This window comes from Rattus norvegicus, chromosome 11, assembly GCF_036323735.1.
Source record: "Rattus norvegicus strain BN/NHsdMcwi chromosome 11, GRCr8, whole genome shotgun sequence".
NCBI lineage: Eukaryota > Metazoa > Chordata > Mammalia > Rodentia > Muridae > Rattus > Rattus norvegicus.
The window spans coordinates 97303225-97330588 of NC_086029.1; the positions used below are offsets into that span (position 1 = coordinate 97303225).

Genomic DNA, 27364 nt, shown 5'->3' on the forward strand with positions numbered 1-27364 from the left:
ACTGCAGAGTCACACAGCGGACAAGTTCCAACTCTAGGAAGGCGAGGGGTCGCCCCCCTGCGTAGCTAGGTTCTCTTTTCTATCCACCTCTTAGTCATCCTCATCTCCTTTCCCTGATGAAGTGGAAGGGTGGGGGTTGGCTTCTCTGGTTGGAATCTAAACCTGCCAAAGTTTACAAAAATAACTTGGTATACCCACTTTGTATCTTGAATGTATAGGAGTGTCACCTCACTAATTGGCTCCTTTGGTGAGGCATACAATACAGGTGCTCAATTGAGTTTTTCACTAGTAGATTTGCGGACATCCTCTAAAGATAACCCGCCAGTGTTTGAGTGCGACCTGGTGGTGCCGCGGAGGTGCTCTCGCCGGACCGGAAATACAAAAGGCTGGAGGAGCTGGCTCTTAGGAACAGATTTGTACTTGGTTGTACTTGGTTGATGGAGTCACTGGAAACAAAAGAAAGCCATTTGCTCATTGAAACCTAGAGAGAACATTTAACTAAAACTAGAGTGGAAGTGGGCACAAAACAATTGTGATCAAACTCCTTATCTGTTCTGCCAGTGACACTCCATCATTTACCTACAGGAAAGGAATGCTAATCACTTCCGTGTTCAAACCCCAAAAGTTGTCTTCCCTCTAGCCTTGTGGGTTTCAGTTTAGGAAGATTCATGAATGCATGACTGCATGCTGCCTCTTGTAATTTTGATGAAATGAATTTATCCACCATCTCTGGTTCCCTTCTATATACTTTTCCCTGTCTACCCTTCTTGGACTCCAGAGTTCTTTTCTCTAAAGCAAATATTTAGTCCTTTTCTTCTGGCTAAAATCCTCTCTGATTTGTCCTTTAAAAATTTTAAATTTCTCTCTCTCTCTCTCTCTCTCTCTCTCCCTCCCTCTCTCTGTGTGTGTGTGTGTGTGTGTGTGTGTGTGTAGGCACATTGTGTCAGCATTCATGTGGAGGTCAGGGTATAACTTGTCTGTTCTCATCTTCCACTATGGGTCCAGTGTGGCTGGAGCTCTGGTGGACAGGCTTACCTGTGAGCTATCTCACAGCCCAATCCTAACTTTTTTTTAAAAAAAGATTTATTTATTTATTTCAATTTCAAGTATGTGGGTATACTGTTGTTGACTTCAGAAGAGGGCATCGGATACCCATTACAACCATGTGGTGGTTGGGAATTGAACTCAGGACCTCTGGAAGAGCACTCTGTGCTCTTAACCACTGAGCCATCTCTCCAGCCCCCAACCGTAACTTCTTACTTGAAATGAAAGACATTTCTTAGAAAGCAGTCTCCAGGCCTCCTTGTGTTTACCACAGGCTGTGTTCCTACACTGACTGTATAGAAAGAGGAGGCAGAATAAACTACCCTGTGTACACCTCAGCCTAGGCCATCGTGCCTGGTCTGTATTGTGAATGGGTAGACATGGGAAAAAAAAATGAAAGCAGTCTCCCAGTCTCACCTCCAACTGGAGGTGAGTTTCTAGATGCTCTTGTACCTTATTATTGCAACAGCTACCGTTTTCCCAATTTTTATTGTGTGCTTCATCTTCCTGAACGGGATCAGTCTTCTCTTTGAGTTAGATACTGCTATTCCCATTCTGTAAAAAGGAGAATGCAGAGACTCTTTGCCTTGCCTCTGACTACCCCACAAAGGGGAAAATAATGTGTGGTTTAACGTGGCTCCATTTGAGTCTAAAGCAAAGCTTCATGATGCTCCTCACTCTGCAGTCTCTGTTCTTTGTTCTGTTTGCTCAGCCTGAGAAAAGTTACCTCTCTTCTCTCCTAGAAGATTCCCTTTCCTTCCAGAGAAGTCCTGAGGGTCAGCAGGCCTCTGACTGTGCGCTCTTCCTCACTCCCAGCACAGCTCTTTACATTTCTCTCTCTCTCTCTTTTTTTTTTTTTCTTTTCTTTTTTTTTTTCCGGAGCTGGGCCTTGCGCTTGCTAGGCAAGCGCTCTACCACTGAGCTAAATCCCCAATCCCTACATTTCTCTTTGTGACAATCAGATTTTTTTTTTTTTTTTGAGACAGTTCTGGAACTCACCAAACAACATTGCCCTGGTTTGTTTTTTGTTTTTTTTTGTTTTTTGTTTTTTGTTTTTTTTGTTTTTTTTGTTTTTTTGAGCTATGGTCTTGCTCTATATCCTAGGCTGACTTCAAATTCAAAGTGACTCTCCTGCCTCAGTCTCCTGACTGCTAGAATTACAGAAATGAATCACCAGGACCAGCTGACATAATTTCATCCTGGTATCCCCCTGGTCTAACCCCGTTGATCTAGTTTGGAATTCCCAGGCTGTCAGATATCTAGGAGGGGAATCACAATTTTAAAATTGTTTTATAAAATTTGAGCTCAGGAAAAAGTTTGGGCACATAAGAATTAAAGCTTATTTTACTTAAGTCCCCCCCCCCATTAGTCTATTGTCATCTTAATTTTTACTAATGAGGCAGTTTGAGTTTAGATAGATTGGCAGAGTTAATTTTAAATGACTTTTTTTTTATTGTATGTAGTTTGGTGTTTGTCTACATGTATGTCAGATCCCCTGGAATTGGAATTATAGACAATTGTGAGCCACCATGTGGTTCCTGGAAATTGAACCTGGGTCCTCTGGAAGAACAGTACTCTTAACCACTGAGCCATCTCTCCAGCCTAGATTGGAGAGTAGTAAGTAACTAAGGAGTAGTAGACCATAGTGAGGTGAGATGATGCACTGAGATGAGGTGAGATGAGATGAGGCTCCCTGGTTCCAAGTGTGAAAACCTATGGTCTATCCGATTGTCTCCACAGAAGAGTAGATACAGTTTTAAAGTTGTGGATCTAGATTCTTTCAGTTCAGGTAGGAAATTCTGTTTATGTATTGATGGTCATTGGCTTTGAGAGTTTTAAACTTGGTTAGTTCATTGCAAAGCAAAAATTAAACAAGCTGCCCATGGTAGTACACCACCTGTTATCCCAGCACTTGAGAGGTAGAGACAAAGATGAGGAATTCAAGGCTACATAAGGAGTTTGAGGCCAGTCTGGGCTCCCAGAAATCTTGTAACAAACAAAGGAATGAAAGCTACTGGTTGACCAACAGTATCCCAGGACTTCATAAAGGAATTTGCTGTGTGAAAAACTGAAAGTTGGCTTTGTGTTTGTTGTTTATTATTGTGGTTATTATCAAGTAGTTTTTGGCTTTTCTGAAACAGGGTTTTACTATGCAGTTCTTGCTGTCCTGAAACTCACTGTATAGACCAGGCTATCCTCAAATTCACAGATATCTACCTGCCTGCCTCTGCCTCCAAAACGCTGATAATAAAGGTATGCACCTGACTTGTATACCATGTGCTTCTCTGGTGCCAGTGGAAGCCAAAAGAGGGTAGATCCCAGGGACTGGAGTTGCAGGCAGTTGTTGTTGAACCACCATGTGGGTACAGGGTATTGAACCCAGTATTTGTACCCACCATGTGGGTCCAGGAAATTGAATCCTTGAAGAATAGTTAGTACTCTTTTTTTTTTTTTTTTTTTCCTTTTCTGGAGCTGGGGACCGAACCCAGGGCCTTGCGCTTGCTAGGCAAGCGCTCTACCACTGAGCTAAATCCCCAACCCCTAGTTAGTACTCTTAAACAACTAACGGTTTCTTTAGTCCTTTAGATATTTCTTTATAATGGTGGATTGTTAACAGTATAATACAAAGTAATAAAAACACAGTTTACATATTTTTATCTACACCTATATATAAATATAGTTGAGAAGTTTGAGTGCTACCCTCAAATGTCAAAAGAGGGTCTTCCTGGGTATGATAGCACTTGTCTTTAATCCTAGCACTATGGAGGCAGAGGCAGGTGAATCTCTGTTCTTCAAAGCCAGCCTGGTCTACAAACTACAAAGCAAGTTTCAGTTCATCCAGGACTATGTACAGACACTGTCTTTAAAAAAAAGAAAGAAAAGACAGAAAAAGACCTGGAACTGGAATTATCGTGAACAATCTTTGGGTCTTCTGCAAGAACAAATGTTAATTCTTGAACTATCTCTCCAGAGGGGAGTTTTGAGAACGTTTTAAATTTAAAAATGGAGCAAAAGAGATTTACAATGTTAGCAAAGCATTAAATACATTTTAATTTGCAAAGTAGCTAATTCAGGATTGAAGGCAACACCTAGATTGTTGCACGGTTATGTTTCTGTCAAGAATAGGGAAATAGCTACAAAGCCCAAAACAAAACTCTAGAAATTGATTGAGCTAATCTTTTGTTTGAAGCCTTACCACATCTCTCCCCTAGGGCCCTCCCATTGAGTAGCTTCCCACAGGGGCTCATCTCATTGAATTTTGTGGATATACCTGCAGGAAATGTAACATTTTGTTGGTTTTTTTGATATAATAGCGGAGCCAAGGAACTGAGATTTGTAGCCTTTTTAGAGTGCTCTTGAAGTAGTGTACTATCTGAACTCCACATTGGTGTACCTCCTTAGTCTGTAAGCATGTACAAGGACACAGGAGTTAATCAATAACAGTTCATTCCGTGAATTTATTATACTAAGCAGTAAGCTATTTTGCTCTTGGATACAGGATTATATCCTCCCAGCTTGGTAATTAACTATAGAGCAGTAACAGGTTTGCTAATTGTCTTAAGGAGTGAGTAGGGGAGAGCTAGGGGTGATGGTGTTTTGTAGCTGTTAAAGAGTGTGAGGCAGGAAGATCACTGGGAGTTGGGAGTTCCAGGCCAACTTCCAACCTAGTGTGTGTGAGAGACTCCAGTTCAACAAAAGAAGGATGAAGAGTGACGTAAGGGCTGCTGGCTGCTGGCTGGCTTCCTCCCTCCCTCCCTCCCTCCCTCCCTCCCTCCCTCCCTTCCTTCCTTCCTTCCCTCCTTCCTTCCTTCCTTTTCTCTCTTCATCCCCACCCCCCACCCTAAGACTGGATTACTCTGTGTGTCTCTGGCTGTCCTAGAACTCACTTTGTAGACCAGGCTGGCCTTGAACTCAGTGACCTTTCTGCTTCTGCCTTCCAAGCACTGGGATTAAAGATGTCCACCACCACCGCCCATCACTGCTCAACCTGTAGGAAGTTTTTTTTTACATGATAAGCCATTATAAATGGCTTGAATCCATTTTGGGAATGGATTTTGGGATTTTTAAATTGAGAAAACTATTTGTTTTTTTATTTGTGGTGTGTTTGAAATGTAGAAATTAGAGAACAAGTTTTGGGAGTTGGTTCTCCCATTATGGGTTTGGGGATCAAACTTAGATCAGGCTTAATGGTAAACATCTCTTATTGAGCTATCTTATCAGGTACCTTTTTGGTGCTGGGGATTGAATATTAATGCTTATGAAACCATGTTACATTGAGTTATAACCCTTACTGAATTTGCATTTACAAATAATGTATTCCTTTTTGTGTGCATTAATGTTTTGCCTGTATGTATCTTTGTATGAGGATGTTACACATAGTTGTGAGCTGCCATGTGGGTGCTGGGAATTGAACTCAGGTCCTCTGGAAGAGCAGTCAGTGCCCTTAACTGATGAGCCTTCTCTCCAGCCCCCGTGTTTATGATTTTTATTCTAAGATTATGTATTCCAGTAAATTGAGACTAATTCAGCCATTCTTAGTGATATTGGTGTGCCTGTCTGTCCGTGTGCCTGTCTGTGTGTCTGAATACCCAGAATGCATGGTAGGTAAGTATTCTACCACTAAACTATATGTCCACTCCCACCCTCCCTTTTGGTTATTTTATTTATTAAATTTTTTTTGGGATAGGGCTACTCTGTGTAGTCCTGGCTATTCTGGAACTCATTTTGTAGACCAGGCTGTCCTTGAACTCATCCGTCCACCTGTCTCTTCCTCCTGAGTTGGGATTAAAAGTGTGTACCACCATACTGGGCATTTTTTTCAACTGCAGTCTGTGGAAGTTGGATGTTTCTCTTCTCACCAAGGGTTCTGGTTAGGCTTGAGCAGCATGCCCTTTTATCCTCTGAATTGTCTTTCTCTGGGTGTTTCACTGGACTCTGTGTGTGCACCGTCTGTGTAGTGCTCACAGAAGTCAGAAGAAAGCATCTGATCCCAGGAGAACTAGAGTCACAGGCAACTGCTAAGCCACCATGCGTTCTGGAAGTCAAACTCTGGTTCCCTACAGGAGCAGGTGCTGGGATTGCTAACTACCGAGCCATCTCTTTAGCTCCAACTCTGTATTTTTTTCATTGATGTCCCCCACACCTATTATTCCTGCCCCTGCAGCATCAGGGCCTTGTAACACTATCCCTGAGCTGTATCATTGACCTCTGCTTCCCTTTTTTGGTGTACAGGGAATCCAACCCAGGGCCTTAAGCATGCTAGGCAGGCACTTTCCCAGTAAGCCATACATTTTAGTATGATGTGTTTTTATTTTCTCTGTATCAGAGAATCTTTTTTTTTTTTTTTTTTTTTTTTTGGTTCTTTTTTTTTTTTTTTTTCGGAGCTGGGGACCGAACCCAGGGCCTTGCGCTTCCTAGGTAAGCACTCTACCACTGAGCTAAATCCCCAGCCCCTGTATCAGAGAATCTTAAGGGATATCTAATTTGGTTTTTGATAAATGGGTTATGAAAATGGTATATATCCAGCTTTCAGAAATTCCACTTGTCTACTGGGTACCCAGTTTCTTGTGAACTCAATGGTAGCATGCCCTGCAGGAAAAGACACCACAGCCCCCAACACTGAGGAGTAGGTGGCTTATGGCCAAGTCCTTTAATAATTGAATACAATTTTAGTAGTTGAAGAGACATCCTTGTGGAACTGCATATTTTTCTTCTAGCTAGTGTTTGGCCTGTTTAGAATATAGAAGCTGAATCCTTCTCCCAGAATGGTTATGCCCATAACTGTTCTCATAACTGTCATTGGAGAGATGGTTCAGTGGTTAAGAACACTGACTGCTCTTCCAGAGGTCCTGAGTTCAATTCCCAGCAACCACATGGTGGCTCACAAACATCTGTAATGAGATCCGATGTGTCCTCTTCTGTGTCTGAAGAGAGTGACAGTGTACTTAAATATATAAAATAAATAAGTAAATCTTTTTTGTTTAAAGGAGCCCCAGAAACTTTTATCAGCTTCCTAAGCAGACAGCCCACTTCTGATATTGTATTGTCCCCTCCTTAGATTTTTAGTTAGGCCAGCCCAGTAGGTACTTTCCAGCAGCACTGAGGAACTGGCTTGGTTTTACCCATTGGGCTGGTTGGATAGCTTAAGCGTGCCCGCCAAGAATGGAGGTGAGTCTTGGCGAAGTTTTCCTGCTAGCCTCTGGAAGAGATGTTACAGGTGATGCAGATGGACTTAATGGCAGGTAGCAGAGCTACCTCATAGCCTTTAAGTTTCAGTTGCAAGCCTAGAAGTGCTGGGAGGCGATGGGTGGGGGATTAAGAGAGAAACTGAGACTCTCCTTTATCTACTGGTGAGGGGTAGACTAAACCACTTATTGATCGAGAGCTTACCTTCTCTGTTTTTTTTTTTGTTTGTTTGTTTGTTTGTTTGTTTTTTGAGATTTTTTTTTTGTTTTTTGTTTTTGTTTTTTTTTTTTGTTGTTGTTTTTTTTTAGTTCTTTTTTTCGGAGCTGGGGACCGAACCCAGGGCCTTACGCTTCCTAGGTAAGCGCTCTACCACTGAGCTAAATCCCCAGCCCACCTTCTCTGTTTTGAGTCTTGTGCTTATCACATTTTAGCCAAATGGTCCTGAGTAAGTTAACTTCTGCTTTGGATTACTCCATCTATGTGTAGGTTCAATGAATTAAGATAAATTATTAGCAGAATATCTGTCATATACTAAGATATTAAAGATATCATTAATAAAAGTAAAGCTACACTGGGCATTGTGGTGCAGTATGGACTCACTGTGTAGATCAGGCTGGCCTCAAATTACAGAAATTGCCTGCCTCTGCTTCTCAAGTGCTGGGGAACAAAAGTGTACCACATCTAGCTGTTTGTTTCTTAAAACTGAAAGAGTTCTCTGAACTAAAGTGTGTCACAGTTTCTCTTTTTTTAAAGATATATCTATTTCATGTATGCGGATACACTGTTGCTGGCTTCAGAAGAGGGCATGTGATACCCATTACAGATGGTTGTGAGCCACCATGTGGTTGCTGGGAATTGAGCTCAAGACCTCTGGAAGAGCAGTCAGTGCTCTTAACCACTGAGCCATCTCCCCAGCCCCTCAGTTTCTCTCTTATCCTGTGTATGAGTGTACCTTTTTTCTTTTGTGAATGTGTGTGTGTGTGAAGGTGAGAGAGAACCAGTGTTTTGCTTTGTCACTATACTCTTTCCCCTTGAGACAGGGTATCCCACTGAACCTGAAACTTGCTGTTTGGAGAGTTCTAGGCCAGCCCAGCCCAGACTACACAGTGGGACCCTGCCCCTCCCTCCAAAAAGTCTCCTCCCAAATAGTCTGTTTTTGAAAACAAAACAAAAAGGGGCTGGAGAATTGGCTCAGTGAGTAAGAGCTCTTGTTGCTCTTGCAGAGGACCCAGCACCAACAAGCACCCACGTTGGTTGGTGATTTACAATCATCAGTCATTCTAATCCCAGTGATTCCGAAATGTGGTGCCCAGAGGTACATTCAAGCAAACATAAAATATCATACAGTACATAAAATGCTATAACACATAAAGTCTTCTTAGTTTAACTTTTACTTTTTTAAATCTGTATGTTCAAATATTTTGCCTGCATGTATATATGTGCACCATGTGCATGTCTGGTACCAGAGGAAGTCGGAAGAGGGTGTCACATCTCCTGGAGCTGGAATTACTGATGGTTTTGAGCCACCATGTGGGTGCTGAAAACCGTGCCCTGGTCCTCTGCAAGAGCAGCAAGTTCTCTAGCTGGTTAGTCTTGGAGGTGGGTAGTAGTTTGGGTTTTTTTTTTTTTTTTGCTTCTTTTTTTTCAGAGCTGGGGACTGAACCCAGGGCCTTGCGCTTCCTAGGCAAGCGCTCTACCACTGAGCTAAATCCCCAACCCCTCATTTTTTTAAAAACAGTTTTGGGGGTAACCCCATGTGTGCCAGACAAGAGTCTGAGCTGCATGCTAGTTCTTGTGATAATTGTGGAAGTTCTCTGTCTGTGTTATTGCTGTCCTTCATTACTTTACCAGCAGTAGTTTTGGTAACTGCTTACCCAGCAGGCTCCCATTTACAAAAAGGGGATACCTTTGTCAAAGCCAGCACTTATTGGTAGGATCTGTCTATTTCTGCACGTGGACACTGCCTGGCTCTTGTCACTAGTGGGGGAAGAAAGTATAACTCAAGAGGCATCTGAGCTCTTTGTAAGGTGGTAACTGCTTGCTTTATTGACAGTAGTTCTTGTTAACCTGCCATCCCCCTCCTAGCACTCCACTACAGACCTACTCTTCCAGCTCTTACCATGTGTGACATAGGCAGTTCTGGTTTTCTTGCTCTTTGTCTCTAGGTCTGTTGTGGGCAGAGTTGAGATGGTGTCTTAGTCCTTGAGCTCTCAGTGTCTTAGTTGTTAGTTGGGTTGCTGGACTCTGGAGTCTGTACTGTAATATAGGTCAACAGAGCCAGGCACACCCTTGTTCAGATGAAGACAAACACATTCCAGGAGCTAGGCCTATGAGAAGCTGCCTGCCTGTGGATCTAGGGCCCTGACTGGGCTTGCCCAGGGGATGTGTAGGCTGCATTTTCCTTTAAGCATATGTTGTAACTGTCTTCAGTTATATTCTCTTAGATTGACCTAAGGCCTAGCAGTATGCTGTGATTAGAGTAGCAGGGACCTAAATTATGTGTTGAGTTTTGCTTTTAACTCATTTGTTTTGTTTCTTTGAGACTTTGTGCGTATCCTCATACCTACAAAGAAGATAATGAAATGGCCTCATAGAATTGTGATAATAGTTGTGTTATGCTAGTTGTAATAATAATTATGCGTAAGCATACAGCTTAATCCATGGATGAATACATGTGGGCATGAGTCATTCTCTCCCATTTGCTGAGAATTAATTGAAACTAGATTTACATTAAAGCATTTTGAAGGATTATATTTAAATTTGCAGTATATGTAACCACATTAAAATTGTAATTTCATCGTCAAGCAGGTTCTTTGTACAAGCTTGGAAAGTTCTTAATAGTAAAATTAGAAATTTTCATTTTATTAATATTTATTAATTAACTTATCTTGTTTATCCTGGAAGTCACTATTTGAACTAACTGGCCTCAAACCCAGCTGCCCACCTCTGATCAAAAGCACGCGCCACCACACCTCATTTTTGTTTCATTTTTAACAGTATTTTATTTTTATTTTAAATTGTGTGTTTGTGTTTTGGTGTGTGCATGTGCAGACAGTGCCTTCTGAGGTCAGAAGGGGGCAGCAGTGCCCGCTGGGACTAGGAACTCGGGTCCTCTGTTGAGCAGTGTGTGCTTTTAATTGTTGAGCCATCTTTCCTACCCACCTTTGTTCCATTGTTTTGAGGAAAGCCATCAGTATGTGCCCTTGGTTGGCCTGGACCTCACAGAAATTTGTCAGGGATGTGGCACCACTCCTGGCAAAATCGCTCATTTTGATAGTCACACAAAATCAGGGAGGGGATTTTTTATACTGTTAATGTCCTACCAGTTGTGTATGTGGTGTGTGAATTTTTCTTACATATACAATTCCATCTCTTAGGTTTTGTTTTAGCCAGATAAGAGGAGCTTAAAACAAAACAAAACACTGACTAGCAGTGGAAGGCTGGGACATTACCATCCTTCCTTTCTTTCTTTCTTTCTTTCTTTCTTTCTTTCTTTCTTTCTTTCTTTCTTTCTTTTTTTTCTTTTTTTCAGAGCTGGGGACCGAACCCAGGGCCTTACACTTGCTAGGCAAACACTCTACCACTGAGCCAAACCCCCAACCCACCATCCTTTATTTCTGTCTTGACTCAGGGTTTTCCTGTGTATCCCTGGCCAGCCTGGAACTTGCTCTGTAGACCATGCTGGCCTCCAATAGTCGAGATTCACTTATCTCTGCCTCCCCAGTTTTGGGATTAAAGCCATGAGTCACCACTACCTGACACCATTGTGTGTGTGTGTGTGTGTGTGTGTGTGTGTGTGTGTGTGTGTGTGTGTGTTTTTGAACTCAGGTTGTCAGGTTTGACTGCAAGCACCTTTACCTATTGAACCATCTCACCAACCTCTATTTGTGTGTTTGTTTATCTACCTGTTTATTTAGCCTTAAAATATTATTTTTAAATATGTACATGCACACGTGTGTGTGAAAATGCACATATGAGTGCAGGTGCTGGTGGGATTTAGAAAAGGCTGTGATGTCCTCTGGAGCTGGAGTTACATGCATTTGTGAGCTATTAGAAATGGTTGCTGGGGTGGCTCAAGACATGGCTCAGCGGTTAAAAGCACTGGCTGCTTTGCTCTCACTCTGGGTGTAAAGCTCTAATCACATCTTATGTGCTGCATATTGTCAACTGTGAGGAGTGTCACTGTGATTGGCCATCTCTACCCTGCCTGCCTTTTCCTTGCCATGTGTTTCTGATATTGTAATCTTGGATAATCCTCTGAATTGATGCCTTTGATAGAAAAATGTGGTTTTAATGAGATTTTAACAGGAACCATGCCTTATGTTTCAGTTCATTTCAGGAAGCTTTGTGTTAATTTCTATAAATACTCTCACTTTCCCTCTTATATTATAAACAGTAAAAAACTACATTATTGTATTTTAGATTTTGTTTTTAAAATGCATGTTGAGGAGTATGGCAGCAGGAAGGCAGACATGTTGCAGAAAAGTAGCTCAGAGCTCACATGCGATCCATGTTAAAACTACCCTTTTTTAAAAAAAGATTTATTTATTTTATGTATGAGTACACTGTAGCTGTCTTCAGACACACCAGAAGAGGGCATCGGATCCAATTACAGATGGTTGTGAGCTACCATGTGGTTGCTGGGAATTGAACTCAGGACCTCTGGAAGAGCAATCAGTGCTCTTAACCACTGAGCCATCTCTCCAGCCCCTGTATTTTAGATTTTAAGAAACAGGATGCAATTAAGGTAAAGAATGAAATTAGCACAAGTAGATAAAAGCTTCCTGTGAACACTAAGATTAGCAGCCAAATGAAAGCATCACTTGTAAGTGTGATACATAAAATTGATGTGGGAGCAGTTAAGAGTCCTTGCTGGCTTTACAGAGATCCTGGGTTCGAGGCTGGAGAGGTGATGGCTCAGCAGTTAAGGGCACTGGCTGCTCTTGCAGAGGACTCACATTTGATTTCCAGCACCCATGTGGTGGCTCACAATCATCTGTAGCTCTAGTCCCAGGGGATTTGGGTATGTACCACCATGCCTGGCTTAATTCTGGATGATTCTAAGAGGCTCTTGGTTACAAATGACTTTAAAAAATCTCAGGTTCTTTAGAGGTTTTTAGAACTACTCCTGCATGTGGATAATACTGGGGAGATTTTGAAGAGTGTCTGTTTGCTTTTTTCTGTCTCTGAGTCTCTGGCTCTCTCCCCTGTGTGGTCCACGCTAGCCTTGATCCTAATCCTCCTGCTTCTACCACCTGAGTGGTAGTAATGTGGATTTGTGCTACTTGGTAGCACAACAGTCGATTCTCCATAATAGATAAGATAAAATTTTCCTATCCCCACTAAACAAAAATAACAAAACTTGGGGGTTGGCGTCATTGTGCCAAAATACAGATGTATATATCTGAATTGGCTAGTTCTGTCTGAAAACAAAATACATCATGACTGGCCACACAAGGTAGTCTCCTATTTTCCCTAATCTTCTAAGGAATTGGGGATATTGATTCTCCAGCTCTCTTATTCTGCCACACTTTGTTGGCTTGTGTGTATTTTACAGGAGAGAGAGGCTGAAATTGAGAAATGGGTATTTCCCCTTAGGAAGTAGAATGAAGGGGCTGCCTTAGTGTTCTATTGCCGTGGTGAAACACACAAGGCAACTTAAAAAGGAAGCAAGGGCTAGTCTATTATCACTGTGGGGGAGTATGGCCTCAGGAAGGCAGACATGGTGCTGGAAAAGTAGCTCAGAGCTCACATGCGATCCACAAGCTGTAAGCAGAGAGAGAGAGAGAGACAGAGAGACAGAGACAGACAGAGACAGACAGACAGAGAGAGAGACAGACAGAGACTGACTCGACTGACTGACTGACTGACTGACTGGGACTGGTGTGGGCTTTTGACCCCAGTGACACCTCCAACAAGACCACACATCCTTCAAGACTACACATCCTCTAAGGAGACCACACCTCCTAATCTTTTCCAAACAGAACCACCAATGGTTCTGTTAATCCCTATTAAGCATTCAAACACATGAGCCTATGGGGGCCATTCTTATTCAAACTATCACAGGCTATAATTTAGTGGTAGAGTGCTTGCTTTGCCTAGCCCATCTGAGGCCATGGTGTGTGTGTGTGTGTGTGTGTGTGTGTGTGTGTGTGTGTGTGTAACTTGTTATGTTGTCCCAGGCTTGCTAGGAATATAGTGTGCACCAATATACCTGATGAGGCCCTGGGTTTATCTTTAGCACTACCCAAAACAAAGTAAAACAAAAACCCCACAGAAACTGAAAAAATGTTTTTGGGCCTTCTTCCAAAGCTGTGAGCAGCCGGAATCAGAGGGACCACATCTGCTCTTTCCCGTGTACTTCTTGCCTTCCAGCAGAAGGGGTAGGCTGCTTCTGCTTTCTCTCAGCCCATCTCTTGGTTGTTAGAATTGCACCATCAGCTTTGAGCAGCTGACCCCAGGTTGCATTTGGCATTGAGCAGAACTGAAATATAAACCTTTTGGGGAAGTATGTTTTGTAGATTCATGTCACTCTTGGTTAGGTCTTTCAGACTTTATTCTCAAAGAGCTGGGCTTCTTTGTGCTTCATCTTTGTGCTTTCTTTTGTTTTTAAATTACATTTATTATAATTTGTATGTGCCTGTGTTTGCATTTGTATGTGCTCCTGCCACAGTGTGGAAGTGGAAGTTAGAGGACAGTTAGCAGGAGGCTCTTCTCTCTTTCCCACCTGTGTATCATGGGGAGTGATTTCAGGCTGCCTAATTTCAATGGCCAGCACCTTTAGTGTCTCAACTGTCTCACCGGCTTTTCTTTTTTTTTTTTTCCTTTTTAAAGATTTATTCATTTATTATATATAAGTACACTGTAGCTGTCTTCAGATACACCAGAAGAGGGCATCAGATCTCTTTACAAATAGTTGTGAGCCACCATGTGGTTACTGGGATTTGAACTCAGGACCTCTGGAAGAGCAGTCAGTGCTCTTAACCGCTGAGCTATCTCTCCAGCCCCCTCACCGGCTTTTCTAAGTTGGCTCCTTTCCTTCATTCTTAGTAATAAAGCCTTTGGACTACCTGGATTTCTTTAAATTCTTTCCCAGTTCATTATTATCAAGACCAGTCTCAGTTTTAGGGGCACTGCCATCTCTCAGATCTCTAGATAGAATATCTGAATAAGCACTGTGGATTTTCAGTTTTCCCTAGTGAAGGCGGGGGCAGTTTTTGCCCTCAGAGCCATCTTGGGCAATGCAGGAATTTTTGGGTCCTGGTCATTCTAGTGCCAGTGGTTCCCAGTTAGGTCTAGGGAGGATGTTAATTTCAGTAGGGTATAGCCACAATATCTGCCATCTCTTTTATGTGCAGGACTCAGAATGCTAAGATGCATGATCCTGTTCTGGATCCTGCTGATGCCTTATTGAGAAATGCTCCTCTATTAGGGTAACCCAGCCTTCCCTGAAGGTGACAATTCTCTCACTCCTTGTTTGTTTTTGTTTTTGAGGCAGGGTTTCTCTGTGTAGCCCTGGCTGTCCTGGAGCTCACTGTAGATCAGACTGCCCTTCAACTCACACAGATCTGCCTTCACTTCTGTCTTATCAGTTCTTTGTTGGCTAAAATTGTGCAAAAAGAAGTTGCCTTTGCTTCTTGGGGAACCTTCACCTGACAGCAAAGAGTTTGTTTGGTCACTCTACTTTGGACTTCGTGAGTCATCATTAGCTCAGCACTCGATGGTGATGCCCTTCCTTCTGTGTCAAAAGGCTTGGGTCTTTTATCTTTGTTCAGGTATCTACATGATATCTTGGCATGGAGAAATACCTTCCCAGCTCCTAGGTACATAGTCTCATAGGTTTTCCTTTTCCTGCAACAAGAGTATCATGTACTCCATGCTAGCTTTGAGACTCCCTGTGTATCCCAGGATGACTTTGAATTCACTTAAAAAAATTAATTTTATGTGTATGGGTGGATCTATGTGTATATATGTGTACCTAGAGGTCCAGGAGAAGATGTTGGTTGACCTGTGGTTGTAGTTAGAGGTAGTTGTGATTTACCCTGTGGGTGCAGGAATTGAACTCAGGGCTTTGTAGATGCTAGGCAAGCATTCTGTGAATTAAGCTTGTCTCAGAAAACACTATATGCTTATATGCCTTTTATTTACTTACTAGTTTTGTCGTGCTGGAATTGAATGCTGTAAGGTCTTGTGTGGCCAGTCAGCCACTTGCCCTAGTGGTAAGCTTCTACAACCCAGCCCGAAGTCCTTAACCAAGGTTGGGTGTTTTTGCCTATTAAAACTAAGTTCAGCTTTCCCCACCTTTGTAATTCTCACGAAGTTTGCCTTACATTTATTTATACGATACTGTTAATATAGAGCTCTGAAGCTACAAAGTGTGCTTTTGCACAGGCTATTTTAAATTTTCCCTTTCTTCTATAAACATACAATATTCTTTGTTGTTTCTTGTCGTGCCCCCCCTCCCCCAGCTGAGGACCGAACCCAGGGCCTTGAGCTTGCTAGGCAAGCGCTCTACCACTGAGCTAAATCCCCAACCCCTGTTGTTTCTTTCTTAATTATGTTGTTGTTGTTGAGATGGGGTTTCTGTCTGTGTAGCCCTGGCTGTCCTGGAACTCACTCTGTACAGCAGGCTGCCCTTAAACTTAGGGATCTGCCTGCTTCTGCCTCCCCAGTGCTGGGATTAAAGGCATTCACCACCACGCCTGGCTGTCTTATTTATTTATTTATTTATTTATTTATTTATTTATTTATTTATTTATTTATTTATTATGTATACATCATACAGCTTTCTGTCTGCAGGCCAGAAGAGGGCATCAGATCTCAATACAGATGGTTGTGAGCCACCATGTGGTTGCTGGGAATTGAACTCAGGACCTCTGGAAGAACAGACAGTGCTCTTAACCTCTGAGCCATCTCTCCAGCCCCCTGGCTGTCTTTTTTGGTTGCCCTGATTTCAAAGCTCTATTTGGAGTATTTTCTTTGAAGAATAGTGGTTAATGGAGTGAAACCTTCCCCTTCTTGAATGTGTCCATATTTCATAGTACCCAGACAACTGATGAGTTCTGACTATCAGCTGGAAGACAGGATGGCAGTTGGCAGGTTATTCACTCAGCTCCACCCCCCACCCCCACCCCCACCCCCCCAGAGCTGGGGACCGAACCCAGGGCCTTGAGCTTGCTAGGCAAGTGCTCTACCACTGAGCTAAATCCCCAACCCCAGCTTTTTTTTTTTTTTTTAAGATTTATTTATTATATATAAGTACACTGTAGCTGTCTTCAGACACACCAGAAGAGGGCATCAGATCTCATTACAGATGGTTATGAGCCACCATGTGATTCCAGGACCTCTGGAAGAGCTCTTAACCACTGAGCCATCTCTCCAGCCTTCACTCAGCTTTCTTTCTTTCTTTCTTTTTTTTTTTTTTTTGGTTCTTTTTTTTTGGAGCTGGGGACCGAACCCAGGGCCTTGCGCTTCCTAGGCAAGCGCTCTACCACTGAGCTAAATCCCCAACCCCGCTCACTCAGCTTTCTTAACACTGTCACAGCTTCTTGTCCCCTGGTAGATCAGGGGCCTGCAGGATTTCTAGGCCTTTCTTAGAAGTGGACTAGCTAAGCTTAACAATACCCTTTCCTTTCTCATGTCACTTACTGAAGTTCCCATGTTAAAGCTATCCAGGTAGTGGTCCATGCACCTTTAATACAAGGACCAAGGTAGAGACAGGCACATCTCTTGAGTTTGAGACCAATGTGCTGGACAAAAAGAGTTCCAGGACAGCCAAGGCTACATAATGAGACCCTGCCTCTAAAAACAAAACAAAATAAAATTATAACAACAAAAAGCTCTGTTCACACTTGCTGAACTAGAATTTCCAGAGTTGGTCCAGGTTGCTTATGGTAGGTACCTAAGGCTGATGGGCAGGCAGCACTCTGTGAGACACCCATATCATATATTTCTTTAATGCATCCTCCCCCTCAGTTCATTCTGAGGTAGGCCTCAGGAAAATTACTCCTTCATGCTTTGTTAGCCCTACTGTGCCTTACAAACTTTATGGGACAGAGAGGATGTAGCCTGGTGAGACAGGGCTAATGTTTATGTTGTAGGTGAGATGGCATCTGGAGTGCATGGGAGGCCATCATCCGATTTGGTTTGAGGTCTGATTGAGGTAGTGGTGGGGAGTGGCAAGCCAGGAACCTGAAGGCCATGGAGGATGTGACCATGTATGTGCGGGCATGAGTCATGGTACGTCTGGGTATCTTGGGTTTAGATGCCTTCTGTATGTTCATTGGTGTTGGGGAAGTAGCGGTAAACGTGGGGCTGATACACAGGGGGAAACCAAGTGATAGACAATGTAAAGACATCTTACATGGGATTCTGAAACAGTCCGAGTCATGGTGGTCCTAGTTTCTCAGAGAAGGGACATTTACTTTGTCCCTCCTAGTTTCAGATTTTGTTATGATGTAGTTTCCAGCTTCTTGACTGTTGATAACTGAAGAAACTGAGGCTCAGAGCTGCTTTCTTGTTTCCATCCTCTTCCCAGGCTGGTCGGTTGTGCTCTTTGCCTGTGCCCATCCTGGGATGGAGTTCTGAAATTTCAATTTAGAGTATTGGGTAGGAAAGGTCTCCATTTGCCTTTCTTTGCCCTCTACACCCAGGATTTTTTTTTTAAGATTTATTTATTTTATGTATGTGAGTACACTGTAGCTGTCTTCATATACACCAGAAGAGGGCATCAGATCCCATTACAGATGGTTGTGAGCCACCATGTGGTTGCTGGGCATTGAACTCAGGACCTCTGGAAGAGCAGTCAGAGCTCTTAACCACTGAGCCATCTCTCCAGCCCCAGCTTATTCATTTTTATATCCTCAATTTCCCACACATAGCTAGTGCTGGAAATAGTTAGCTCTGTAGGCTCTTGTTGCATGTTTACCCCTGTGTAGTTGCTGGGGGATAGCTACTTTTTTTGTTTATTTTCAATAATTCTCCCTCCGCCCCTTGGTAAAAGTCTCACCCTGAAGCCGTAACTGGTCTTAAACCCACAGCAGTCCATCTGTGTTATTCTCCCAAGTATTGGGACTGTAAGTGTGAGCTACCTCACCTGGCTCTGCTGAGCACATTAAACAGGCAGTGCGACCAGCCCAAAGAGGAGGTGCTACATCTGTAGAAGCATGGTTCCCCTCATTGTGTTAAGTGGGTTGCTTGAGATTGGGACTTGGCTTGGTCTGGGGCAAGGGTCTTAGAGGCAATGACACTGCAAATGGCTCTATGCTTCCTTACCTGATGTGGTGTATTCTGGTCCTCATGCCAATGTTGTCATTGGTGATATTTTCACCCGGTTTAATTTAAGGGAGTCAGGAGGGATCTGAATATGTGATGCTTTCCCTGATTTGACACCCCTTTATGCTTTGTTAATCAACAGGAGCTTGAAGAGATCCGCAAATGTGGAATGAAAAACTTCCGTAACATCCAGGTTGATGAAGCTAATTTATTGACTTGGCAAGGGCTTATTGTTCCTGTGAGTATTGAACACTTCCACTTCTTTCTTATTAGATTATTCTTGCAGGTGGTGCGCTGCTACCGCTGGCCATGTCTCTGTGTTCTCAGTAAGTTCCTAGTCGGGGCAGACTAGATGGGCAGACGTGGGCAGTGGCTACAGGGTGACAAGCAGGGTAGAGTATGGCCTTGTGCTCTTGAGTAAAATCCTGGCTTTACATTGGTGTTTTAAATTGTAGATGCCCCAAACCTTCCAGATCTGTAGTTATTTACAAAGGAAAAGGAGAATGCATCTGCCAGTTTCCCTCGCTTTTCAATGACTTGCCCTGTTAGTAAGGTTAAGACTCCTGTTGTCTGCTTTGGTAGAGAGCTGGCTTCCCATATAGACAGACCTTGGTGGGCTTTCTCCATGGATTTTCATCTGTGACTAACCTGTAGACACCTCTGCTTTACTCATGCCACACTCCAGTATGTGCCTTGGTTTGTCCAGAAGTGTTTCTCCACCCCAGTAGCCCTATATCCTTCAGGGACCCCTTCCAATAGGCTCAGCTTCCTCCTCAGAAGACTGCTTTCTGTGTAGTCTGTCACTCTTGATTTTGTGTCTGTCCCTCCATCTTCTCTGATCCGCTTCTCCTTCTGGAGACGTCAGCATACACTCCTGTTTCTCCTGTTCTCGTGAAGCACTTCACACCAAACACACGGTCCCTCTCAGTGGTCACATATCGGACACTTGCTTGCCTTCTGAGACTTTGACCCTTTGCTGGGGTCCCAGTTCTTAAGCCTGTAATCAGTTTCGACACTTGCTGGCTTGCTATTAATTTCTCCTCACTCTTTTTCCTCCTGTTTTATCTCTGGGTTTTGCTTGCTATATGTGAAAGATTTCCATCTGTCTCCCTCTCCCCGCCTTTTCTCTAGAGGTGAACTATTTGTCTAATGTACAGTCTCACTTGGACATTGGAGACTTGCAGTCACCTTAGCCTACAACGTTGGCCTACACTGATAAGCTCTCCTACTTTGTTTCTTTCCTCCTTTGTCCATCTTAGCCTCAGGTTCTTTCCCTACATCTGACACGCCTTTCGCTGGTACTTAGGACTGTTTTCTCTTTGAGAGACTGCACTCTTCATCAAGGAAGGATGCAGCGTACACTGCAGATGTTTATCTGGTTATAACATTAGACAGCAAACACTGGCTTAGATCACTTTAAATCTGAGAGCTTCTAGTCTAGATGTAGAAATAAGTCCTCTGCGTTTTGTTTGTTTTGTTTGCTTGCTTTTGTTTTTGCTTGAAGGTGGTTGGGCTTAGCACACAGGGAGGGTGGCTGGGAAACTGTTAGCTACTACGGGCTATCCTGTGTCAATAGCTCTAGCCTGTATGACCTGTCAGAGTAGTAGGATAGCCAGAGCCATCTGATCCATCTCTCTGTCCCTTTTCTAATTGAGACTTTATTACTAAAATGTCAATGGCTGGTCCATGGTTCTTGGGGAAATGAGAGGAATGAATGAACTGGTTTTAAGTGGTAAGGCTGTGGTAGTGTCATTGTGTCAGGTCACTGTCAGCAAATTGCCTCCAGCTCACACCAAGGTCTCTGGGTTCATGCTGGTCGACATAGTGGTCAGAAGGCTCATCATAGTACAGATTGGTTAGTCAAATCCCAGTGTGCTTTAAGGATCTGGAAGTATCTAGGTGCCAAAGATTTGCCTTCATTTGAAGCAGCTGCACTCTGGGGGGGCAACTGTGACAGGGGCTGCTCAGATCTTTTCATTGCCCCATTTTTCTGCTATGATCACTGTCTAGTGTATTTCTTCTTTCCCCAGGATAGTTACTGTATGTGATTCTTCCCCTGGGCTTAGTTCTTTTGCATCACAGGGAATAGGCCAGCACGGGGATCTTGTATTTAAGGTCTACCCACTTAGAGTGAAAGTAGACTTAGCCTATAAAATCATGGCACTTCAGTCTATGTTCTCTCCTACCCTTCCATTTTGTAGGAAGATACTGATCCTTAGTCCTTAAGCCTGACCGAGGCATTCAGGGGTGAGGTGGCTGAGTGACACTCTTACAGACAACAGATGGTGCATCAGAACCTGCAGCTCAGGTTCACTTACCTGTCGTGGCACTGGGGACTTAACTAGAACTTTGTGGATGTAAATGCTCTATCGCTAAGTTCATTCTCCTATCTCTTTAATATTTTTATTTTACATGAGTGTTTTACCTACATGTATGTCTGTGCTCACTGTTCATGCCTACTGTCCTCAAAGGCCAGAAGCAGGCATTGGATTGCCTCAGAACGTAGTTAACTGCTGAGAACCAAACCTAGATCTTCTGTACGAATAAGTGCTCTTAACTTTTGAGTCATCTCTCCAGCCCCACCATTACATTAATTTTAGTTAATTATTTTTGAGACAGTGTCTCTATATAGTCCTGGCTGCCCTGGAATTATAGACCAGACTGACCTCTCAACTTCACAGAGATCCAGCTGCTTCTCCCTCCCCAGTACTGGGATTAAAAGCATGTTCTGTGGTGCCCAGTTCCACCATAACTGAGCTTCACACACACACACACACACACCCCCTTGTGGTCTCTTTCATTGTAACCCAACCTGGCTGAAGATGACCTTAAACTCCTGATCCTCCTGTTTGGATCTTTCAAATGCTGGGCAGGTGGTAGGTACCACTTTTGGCTCCTCTTTAAATTTTTGTGGCAGGGTTTCCACTTTGTAGCTGAAACTGGCTTTGAATTCAAAGCAGTTCTCCAACTTCAACCTCTTGGTTAGAATGACAGGTAAAAGGCACCATTCAAGTTTATTAAAATGCTTAAATTTTTTTTTTATTTATTTGTTTACTTACTTACTTTTTTGGATAGGGTTTCTCTGTATAGTCCTGGCTGTCCTGGAACTTACTCTGTAGACCAGGCTGACCTCAAACTCACAGAGAGCCACCTGCCTCTGCCTCTGATGCTGGATTAAAGAAGGATTTAAGAAGAGGGAGGTTGTGGTGGTGGGGAAGTCATGGTGGCATGTGTCTTAATCTCAGCACTTAGGAGGCAGAGACAGGCAGTAATTTTAGGTCATCCAGGTCTACATAGTGAGTCCCTAAGACAGCTGTAGATACATAGTAACAACTTGTCTTAAACAAACAAGACATCCAAAGCAATAGCAACAATTAAAATATAATCAATTGAATGTATGTGAGTCAGCTAGCTAGCCTCCAGCTAGCTAGCCTCCTCCCTCCCTCCCTCCTTCCCTTCCTTCCCTCTTTCCTTACTCCAGCAGGGTCTTAGTGTCCCAGGCTGATCTTGAGCTTGCTATGTAATTGAGTATGGTCTTGAATTCCTGTTTTTTTCTGCTTTCACCACTTGAGGGCAGGACTATGTGGTACTGAAGATCAAGCCCAGAGCATCAAACATGCTAGGCAAGAATTCTGCCGAAGAGTTACATCTCTTTACTCCATGAGGATTTGTCTCTGGGCTTCCCATTGTTTAAAAGCTGTTTTACGTATGGTGTGCTCTGTGGTGAGCTGGGTTCAGAGGGCAGCTTTCCATTGTCCTCACCTTCCACCTTGTTCCATAAAGGAAGGGTCTTTTTGTTCTGCTTTGCCTTAGGGGCTAAATACAGCAGAGCCTCTGGTGTCTGTTTCATCCTCACTTTCTATCTCTGTAGGAAGGGTAGCATTGTAGACTCCATTGAATGGCATCTGGCTTCCTTGTGGGTTGTGGAGATTTGAACCCAGGTCTTCACACACTTAGCACTTTTACCTTTTGAGCTGTCTCCTTTGTCCAGGGTTCTTATGTCACTTATGAGAAATACTAGTTTCATTCTTTTTTTTGACACAGGGTCTTCTGGGTACTCCAGGCTGACCTAAAATGTACCATGCGTTGCCCAGACTAGCCTCTTGTCTCAGCCTTCCAAATGCTAAGATTTCAGATGTGAGCCACCACAATCAGTTTATAGTGAGTTTTAAAAATGAGAAAATGGTACTCCTCCAACTCTCTTCCAACTGTCTCTTTCTTTCTCTCTTTCTCTGTCTCTCTCTTTCTTTCTTTCTTTCTTTCTTTCTTTCTTTCTTTCTTTCTTTCTTTCTTTTTTCGGAGCTGGGGACCGAACCCAGGGCCTTGCGCTTGCTAGGCAAGCGCTCTACCACTGAGCTAAATCCCCAACCCCTCCAACTGTCTTTTACAGTTAGACTTATTTACCACTTGATTTGGGCGAAGGTCCCTAGGAATGTTTTTCACTTTGGTAAACAAAGCACTGTTGAGATTTTGATATGGATTGTGTTTAATCCCTTTGGCATCTTATAGTATGCTTGTCCCATTTATTTATTTGTTTGTTTGTTTGTTTGTTTGTTAATTATGTATACAGAGTTCTGCCTGCATTTATGCCTACAGGCCAGAAGAGGGCACCAGATCTCTTTTTATTTGGTTGTGAGCCACCATGTGGTTGCTGGGACTTGAACTCAGGACCTCTGGAAGAGCAGCCAGTGCTCTTAACTGCTGAGCCATCTCTCCAGCTCCATTTGTTTGTTTCCAAGACAAGGTTTCTCTGTGTAACCTTAACTGTCCTGGAACTCACTCTGAGGACTAGGCTGGCCTTGAACTCAGAGATCTACCTGTTTCTGCCTCCTGAGTGCTGGGACTAAAGGTGTGTGCCATCATTACCTGGGCGTTTTGTTTTGTTTTGTTGTGACTAGGTCTCTGTATCATCCTGCCTGTCCTGGAGCTTGCTCATAACTTCTCAGAGTTCCTTTTTGATCGTTCGCTGCTAACTTATTCTTACTCTGCTTTGCCTTTTCTCTCACTGACGTGCCTGTCGCTGGTTTGTGTGGCATGTGCATTTGTGGCATCACTCTTGATGAATGGTTCTCAGTTGTTCAGCTCAGTTTATTCTCCTGCCTCTCCCTTTTCAGGAGCTCACTCACTGGACCAGCCTCTTTCCCTCCCTTTCTTTCTCCTTTTTTCTCTTTCATTTCTTTTTTTCCCTCTTTTTCCTTCCCTTGTTGTGGTGTTCTGGTCTCAACCCAGGGTCTTAATATGCTAGTTCCTACCACTGAGCTCTAGGCCATCTGGTTCTCATAGTCATTTCTCCTTGAATTTCTGTGTGGCCAGAAAAGTTACTTAGTATGCTTTTGATCCTCATAAATGTATTCAGTCTTTTCTAGAGAATGACGTGTGTGTGCTGTCTCCTGCTCCTTGTAGGTGTTGTACGAGCTTATTAGTGTTGTTCAAGTTCTTTTCTTTTTCTTTGTCCGCTTTGTTGTTGCTTTGTCTCATAGTCCATTTGACCTCCTGTGTCCATCTCCTGTGTTAGGACCATAAGGATGTCATCTCCAGTGTTTTTACGAGTAGGGAGTTGAAGGCTCCGAGCTTCTTGGTTTTGCAGGACAGGGTTTCTCGGTGTGGTCCTGGCTGTCCTGGAATCCTCTCTGTAGATGAGGCTGGCCTCAAACTCACAGATCAGATTGGCCTGCGTCAGCTTTCCCAAGTAGAGGGATTAAAGGCGTTCACACCATTGCCCAGCTCATTTCAGAACTAATTTTTGAGTTTATATATCTTTTTTAATTTTGCCAATTTTTATTGACAAATTTTGCGTTTGGGGGCTTTGTTGTTTTTTATTGTTTTCCCTTTTTTGTCTTTATTCATGTGTATATGTGAGGTATGTTTTATTGCATTTTAGTTACTCTATGGGTCATGTGTATATGTCATTTTGTACTTAGGGAGGTTAGGGGAGTTGGATTTTCCTATTGTGTTTTCTTCTCTATGTCTATATCTCATGTCTTAAATGAGAATATAGGTTTTTCTGGTAGTAAAGGGTGTTCTTTGGTAAATATGGAGGCTGAATCTTGGACAATAGAAGGAATGTGTGCCCTTTCAGCTTGTCTGGGCAGTGTCTGTCCTGTCCTGTGTATCAAGCCCTAGGCTTGACATTTAATTTAATTAGCAACACTATATGGTCTCAGTTTGTCCTTTGCGCTTTTGTGGGATCATGGAGAAAGTCTTCAGACTAAGAAAGTGATGTTCTGCTATGAACATCCTGAAGATCAGTGGTTCGTATGAGCATTGTCCCATTTAAAAGCTTTTTTCCATTTGTAACAAAATCTAAAAACTTGCTGATAGTATTAGGACATTTGAAGATCCAGGACAGATGCTACTTTTGTTTTCGACAGGGTCTTTCTTTTACCTAGTTGAGATACACGGTCTTAGAGCATTCTATGTCAGGGAGCTAGAGACGTGTCCTGATTTCATTTCTAGGGCCAGTGATAGATTCAGAGAAGGAAAGACCAGAGGTAGAATGGAGTCTGGGAATTCTTGAAGGGGTGTGTGCAGAAAGAATAGGAGCTGGGTATGGTGGTTCATGGTTTTAATCTCAGCCAGAGGGAGACAGCTCTGAGTTAGAAGCCAGCTGGCTATAGCAGGACCCACCCCCACCTCCCAAGAAAGGGTAGGAAGATCCTAGATTAATTTGGTGCCAGATGATGAAAAGCTTCCTCTTGGATTTAACTGCAGTAAATTGGCTTTGTGGCTTGGAGATTGGTGCCAAGAAAGGAAGAAATCTGAGATGTTCCACCCTTTCCCAAACTTACAGGGTAGCCTGCCATTTTATTTGATGCTCATCCCGAATAAGCCCTTAGACAAATACAGGTTATAGAAGCAGTTGAAACCCTGATGCATTTGCTTGATTGCTTTTGATTCAAGGTTCCACAGAAGACACAAAACTGGATACTTGCAAGTACTGTAGGTTACATTAAAGGAGAGAGAACCTGAATGGTTGAGGGATTTCAGCTGGTCATTCAGCTATTGTCTTACTGTCAGACGTGCAGATGCGGATAATGACATTTGCCTGTGAGACTTGTTCTAGAACAGGTGTGTTAAGATAGGACAAAAAAGGGGCTGGAGAAATGGCTCAGTGGTTAAGAGCACCGACTGCTCTTCCAGAGGTCCTGAGTTCAAGTCCCAGCAACCACATGGTGGCTCACAACCATCTGTAATGAGATCTGATGCCCTCCTCTGGTGTGTCTGAAGACAGCTACAGTGTACTTACATATAATAAATGAATAAAATCTTTATAAAAAAAAAAAGATAGGACAAAAAAAAAAGACATCAGAATTTTAGTGAAGTTATATAGAAATGTTGTTGTTAGTTTGGGTCTTTTGGGGAGGGGGATGTTGGTGTTTTGCCTGCCTGGATAGCTGTATGAGGGTATTGGATCCCTTAGAACTAGAGTTACAAATCGTTGTGAGCTGTCATGTGGGTGCTGGGAATCTTAGCCCAGGTACTGTGGAAGAACAACCAGTGTTCTTAACCACTGAGCCATCTCTCCAGCCTAAAATGTTTTTATTATAGCTATGCTGTTTATAAATAAATATTCATAAAATAAGGCATGTGTGTGTTTCTGTTGTTAAAGGGTTTTATGTTTTGTATTGTGGGTTGTTCTGATGCTGTTTGTATTCTGTTGTTAATTTTGTTTCCTCAAAAGAAGTCAGGTGATCTCCTGTGAACCTTCTCCCCTTTTACTTGGTCAGTAAAGGATAGAGCCTGTGATTGGGGAGTGGAGGGGGAAGGTGGGACTGGAAGTTTGAGAGTGGGGGCAGGTAGAGGGGAACAGGATGAGAGGAAAGGAGAGAGAACTGAAGAGAAGGAAGCCATGATGCACCAGAACCATGTGGCCAGGAGAGACCACAAACAACAAGGGGTCCTATGGCTGGGAAATAAGTTAGTAGAGCAGTGTTAGATCTAGACTTATAGCTTACAATTATAACTAAATTGTATGTTTTTTATATGGGTGCCAGCTGTTGAATTAAATATTTAATAAGTCCTGGTGGCGCTTAGGGTGGTCTTGAATTCTCTGTTCCTCTTCCTCAGCTTAAGCATGCATACTGTCTGTGGTAGTTAAAATGTAATTGGCCTCCATATTCCCATTGGGAGTAGCACTATTAGGAGGTGTGACCTTGTTGGAGGAAGTGTGGCATTTTGGAGGTGGGCTTTTAGGTCTTATACATGCTCAAGCCATGCCCAGTGGGTCAGTCTCCTGCTGCTGCATTCCGATCAAGATGTAGAACTCTGAGCTCCTTCTCCAGTACCACATTTGCCTGTAGTTTGCCATGTTTCCTATTCTTTTCTTTTTCTATTTTTCTCCCGAGAGGGCATCATCACTGTGTAGCCTTGGTAGTCCTGGAGCTCATTCTATAGATAGACCAGGCCAGGGTTTAACTCAGAGTCTGCTACTTCCTTCCAGGTTCTGTGATTAAAGATGTGCACCACTGTGCCCAGCGGACCAAGGCAGTGCTTACAAAGGACAGCATTTCAGTGGGGCTGGCTTACAGGTTCAGAGTTCAGTCCATTGCTGTCATGACAGGCAGCAGGCAACATAGCAGGCAGACATTATGGTGCTAGAGAAACAGAGAGTTTGACATGTGGATCTGGGTCCATAGTCAGCACAAAGAGAGCTGACACTGGACTGAGCTCCACGGAGTCTGATACCTCCTAGCCTCGGTGGGTACTCATGCACATAACAGATACACAGACACATATACCTCCTCCTAGCCTTGGTGGGTACTCATGCACATAACAGATACACAGACACATATACCTCCTCCTAGCCTCAGTGGGTACTCATGCACATAACAGATACACAGACACATATATTTAAAGTTGA

The 27364-nt window shown here is 43.1% G+C and overlaps 1 protein-coding gene and 1 non-coding gene across 6 annotated transcripts in view; both read left to right on the forward strand.

Annotated features, from left to right (window-relative positions):
• Positions 1 to 27364, forward strand: part of Ube2l3 (ubiquitin-conjugating enzyme E2L 3) — a 42501-nt gene that overhangs the window by 2641 nt on the left and 12496 nt on the right. For 2 of the 5 annotated variants that reach the window (XM_039088547.2, NM_001329136.1), the window contains one exon: positions 18647 to 18742. The exons of 1 other annotated variant lie outside the window; for it this stretch is intronic. In XM_039088547.2, the coding sequence (XP_038944475.1) occupies positions 18647 to 18742 (96 nt within the window). Of the gene's footprint in view, positions 1 to 8701; positions 8830 to 17335; positions 17470 to 18646; positions 18743 to 27364 lie in introns of those variants that run through there. 2 more of the 5 variants (XM_063270675.1, XM_063270676.1) reach the window with 2 other exon arrangements.
• Positions 1297 to 1428, forward strand: LOC120095739 (small nucleolar RNA SNORA51). Its single transcript, XR_005491532.1, has one exon. It is a non-coding gene; the product is annotated as a small nucleolar RNA SNORA51 (small nucleolar RNA).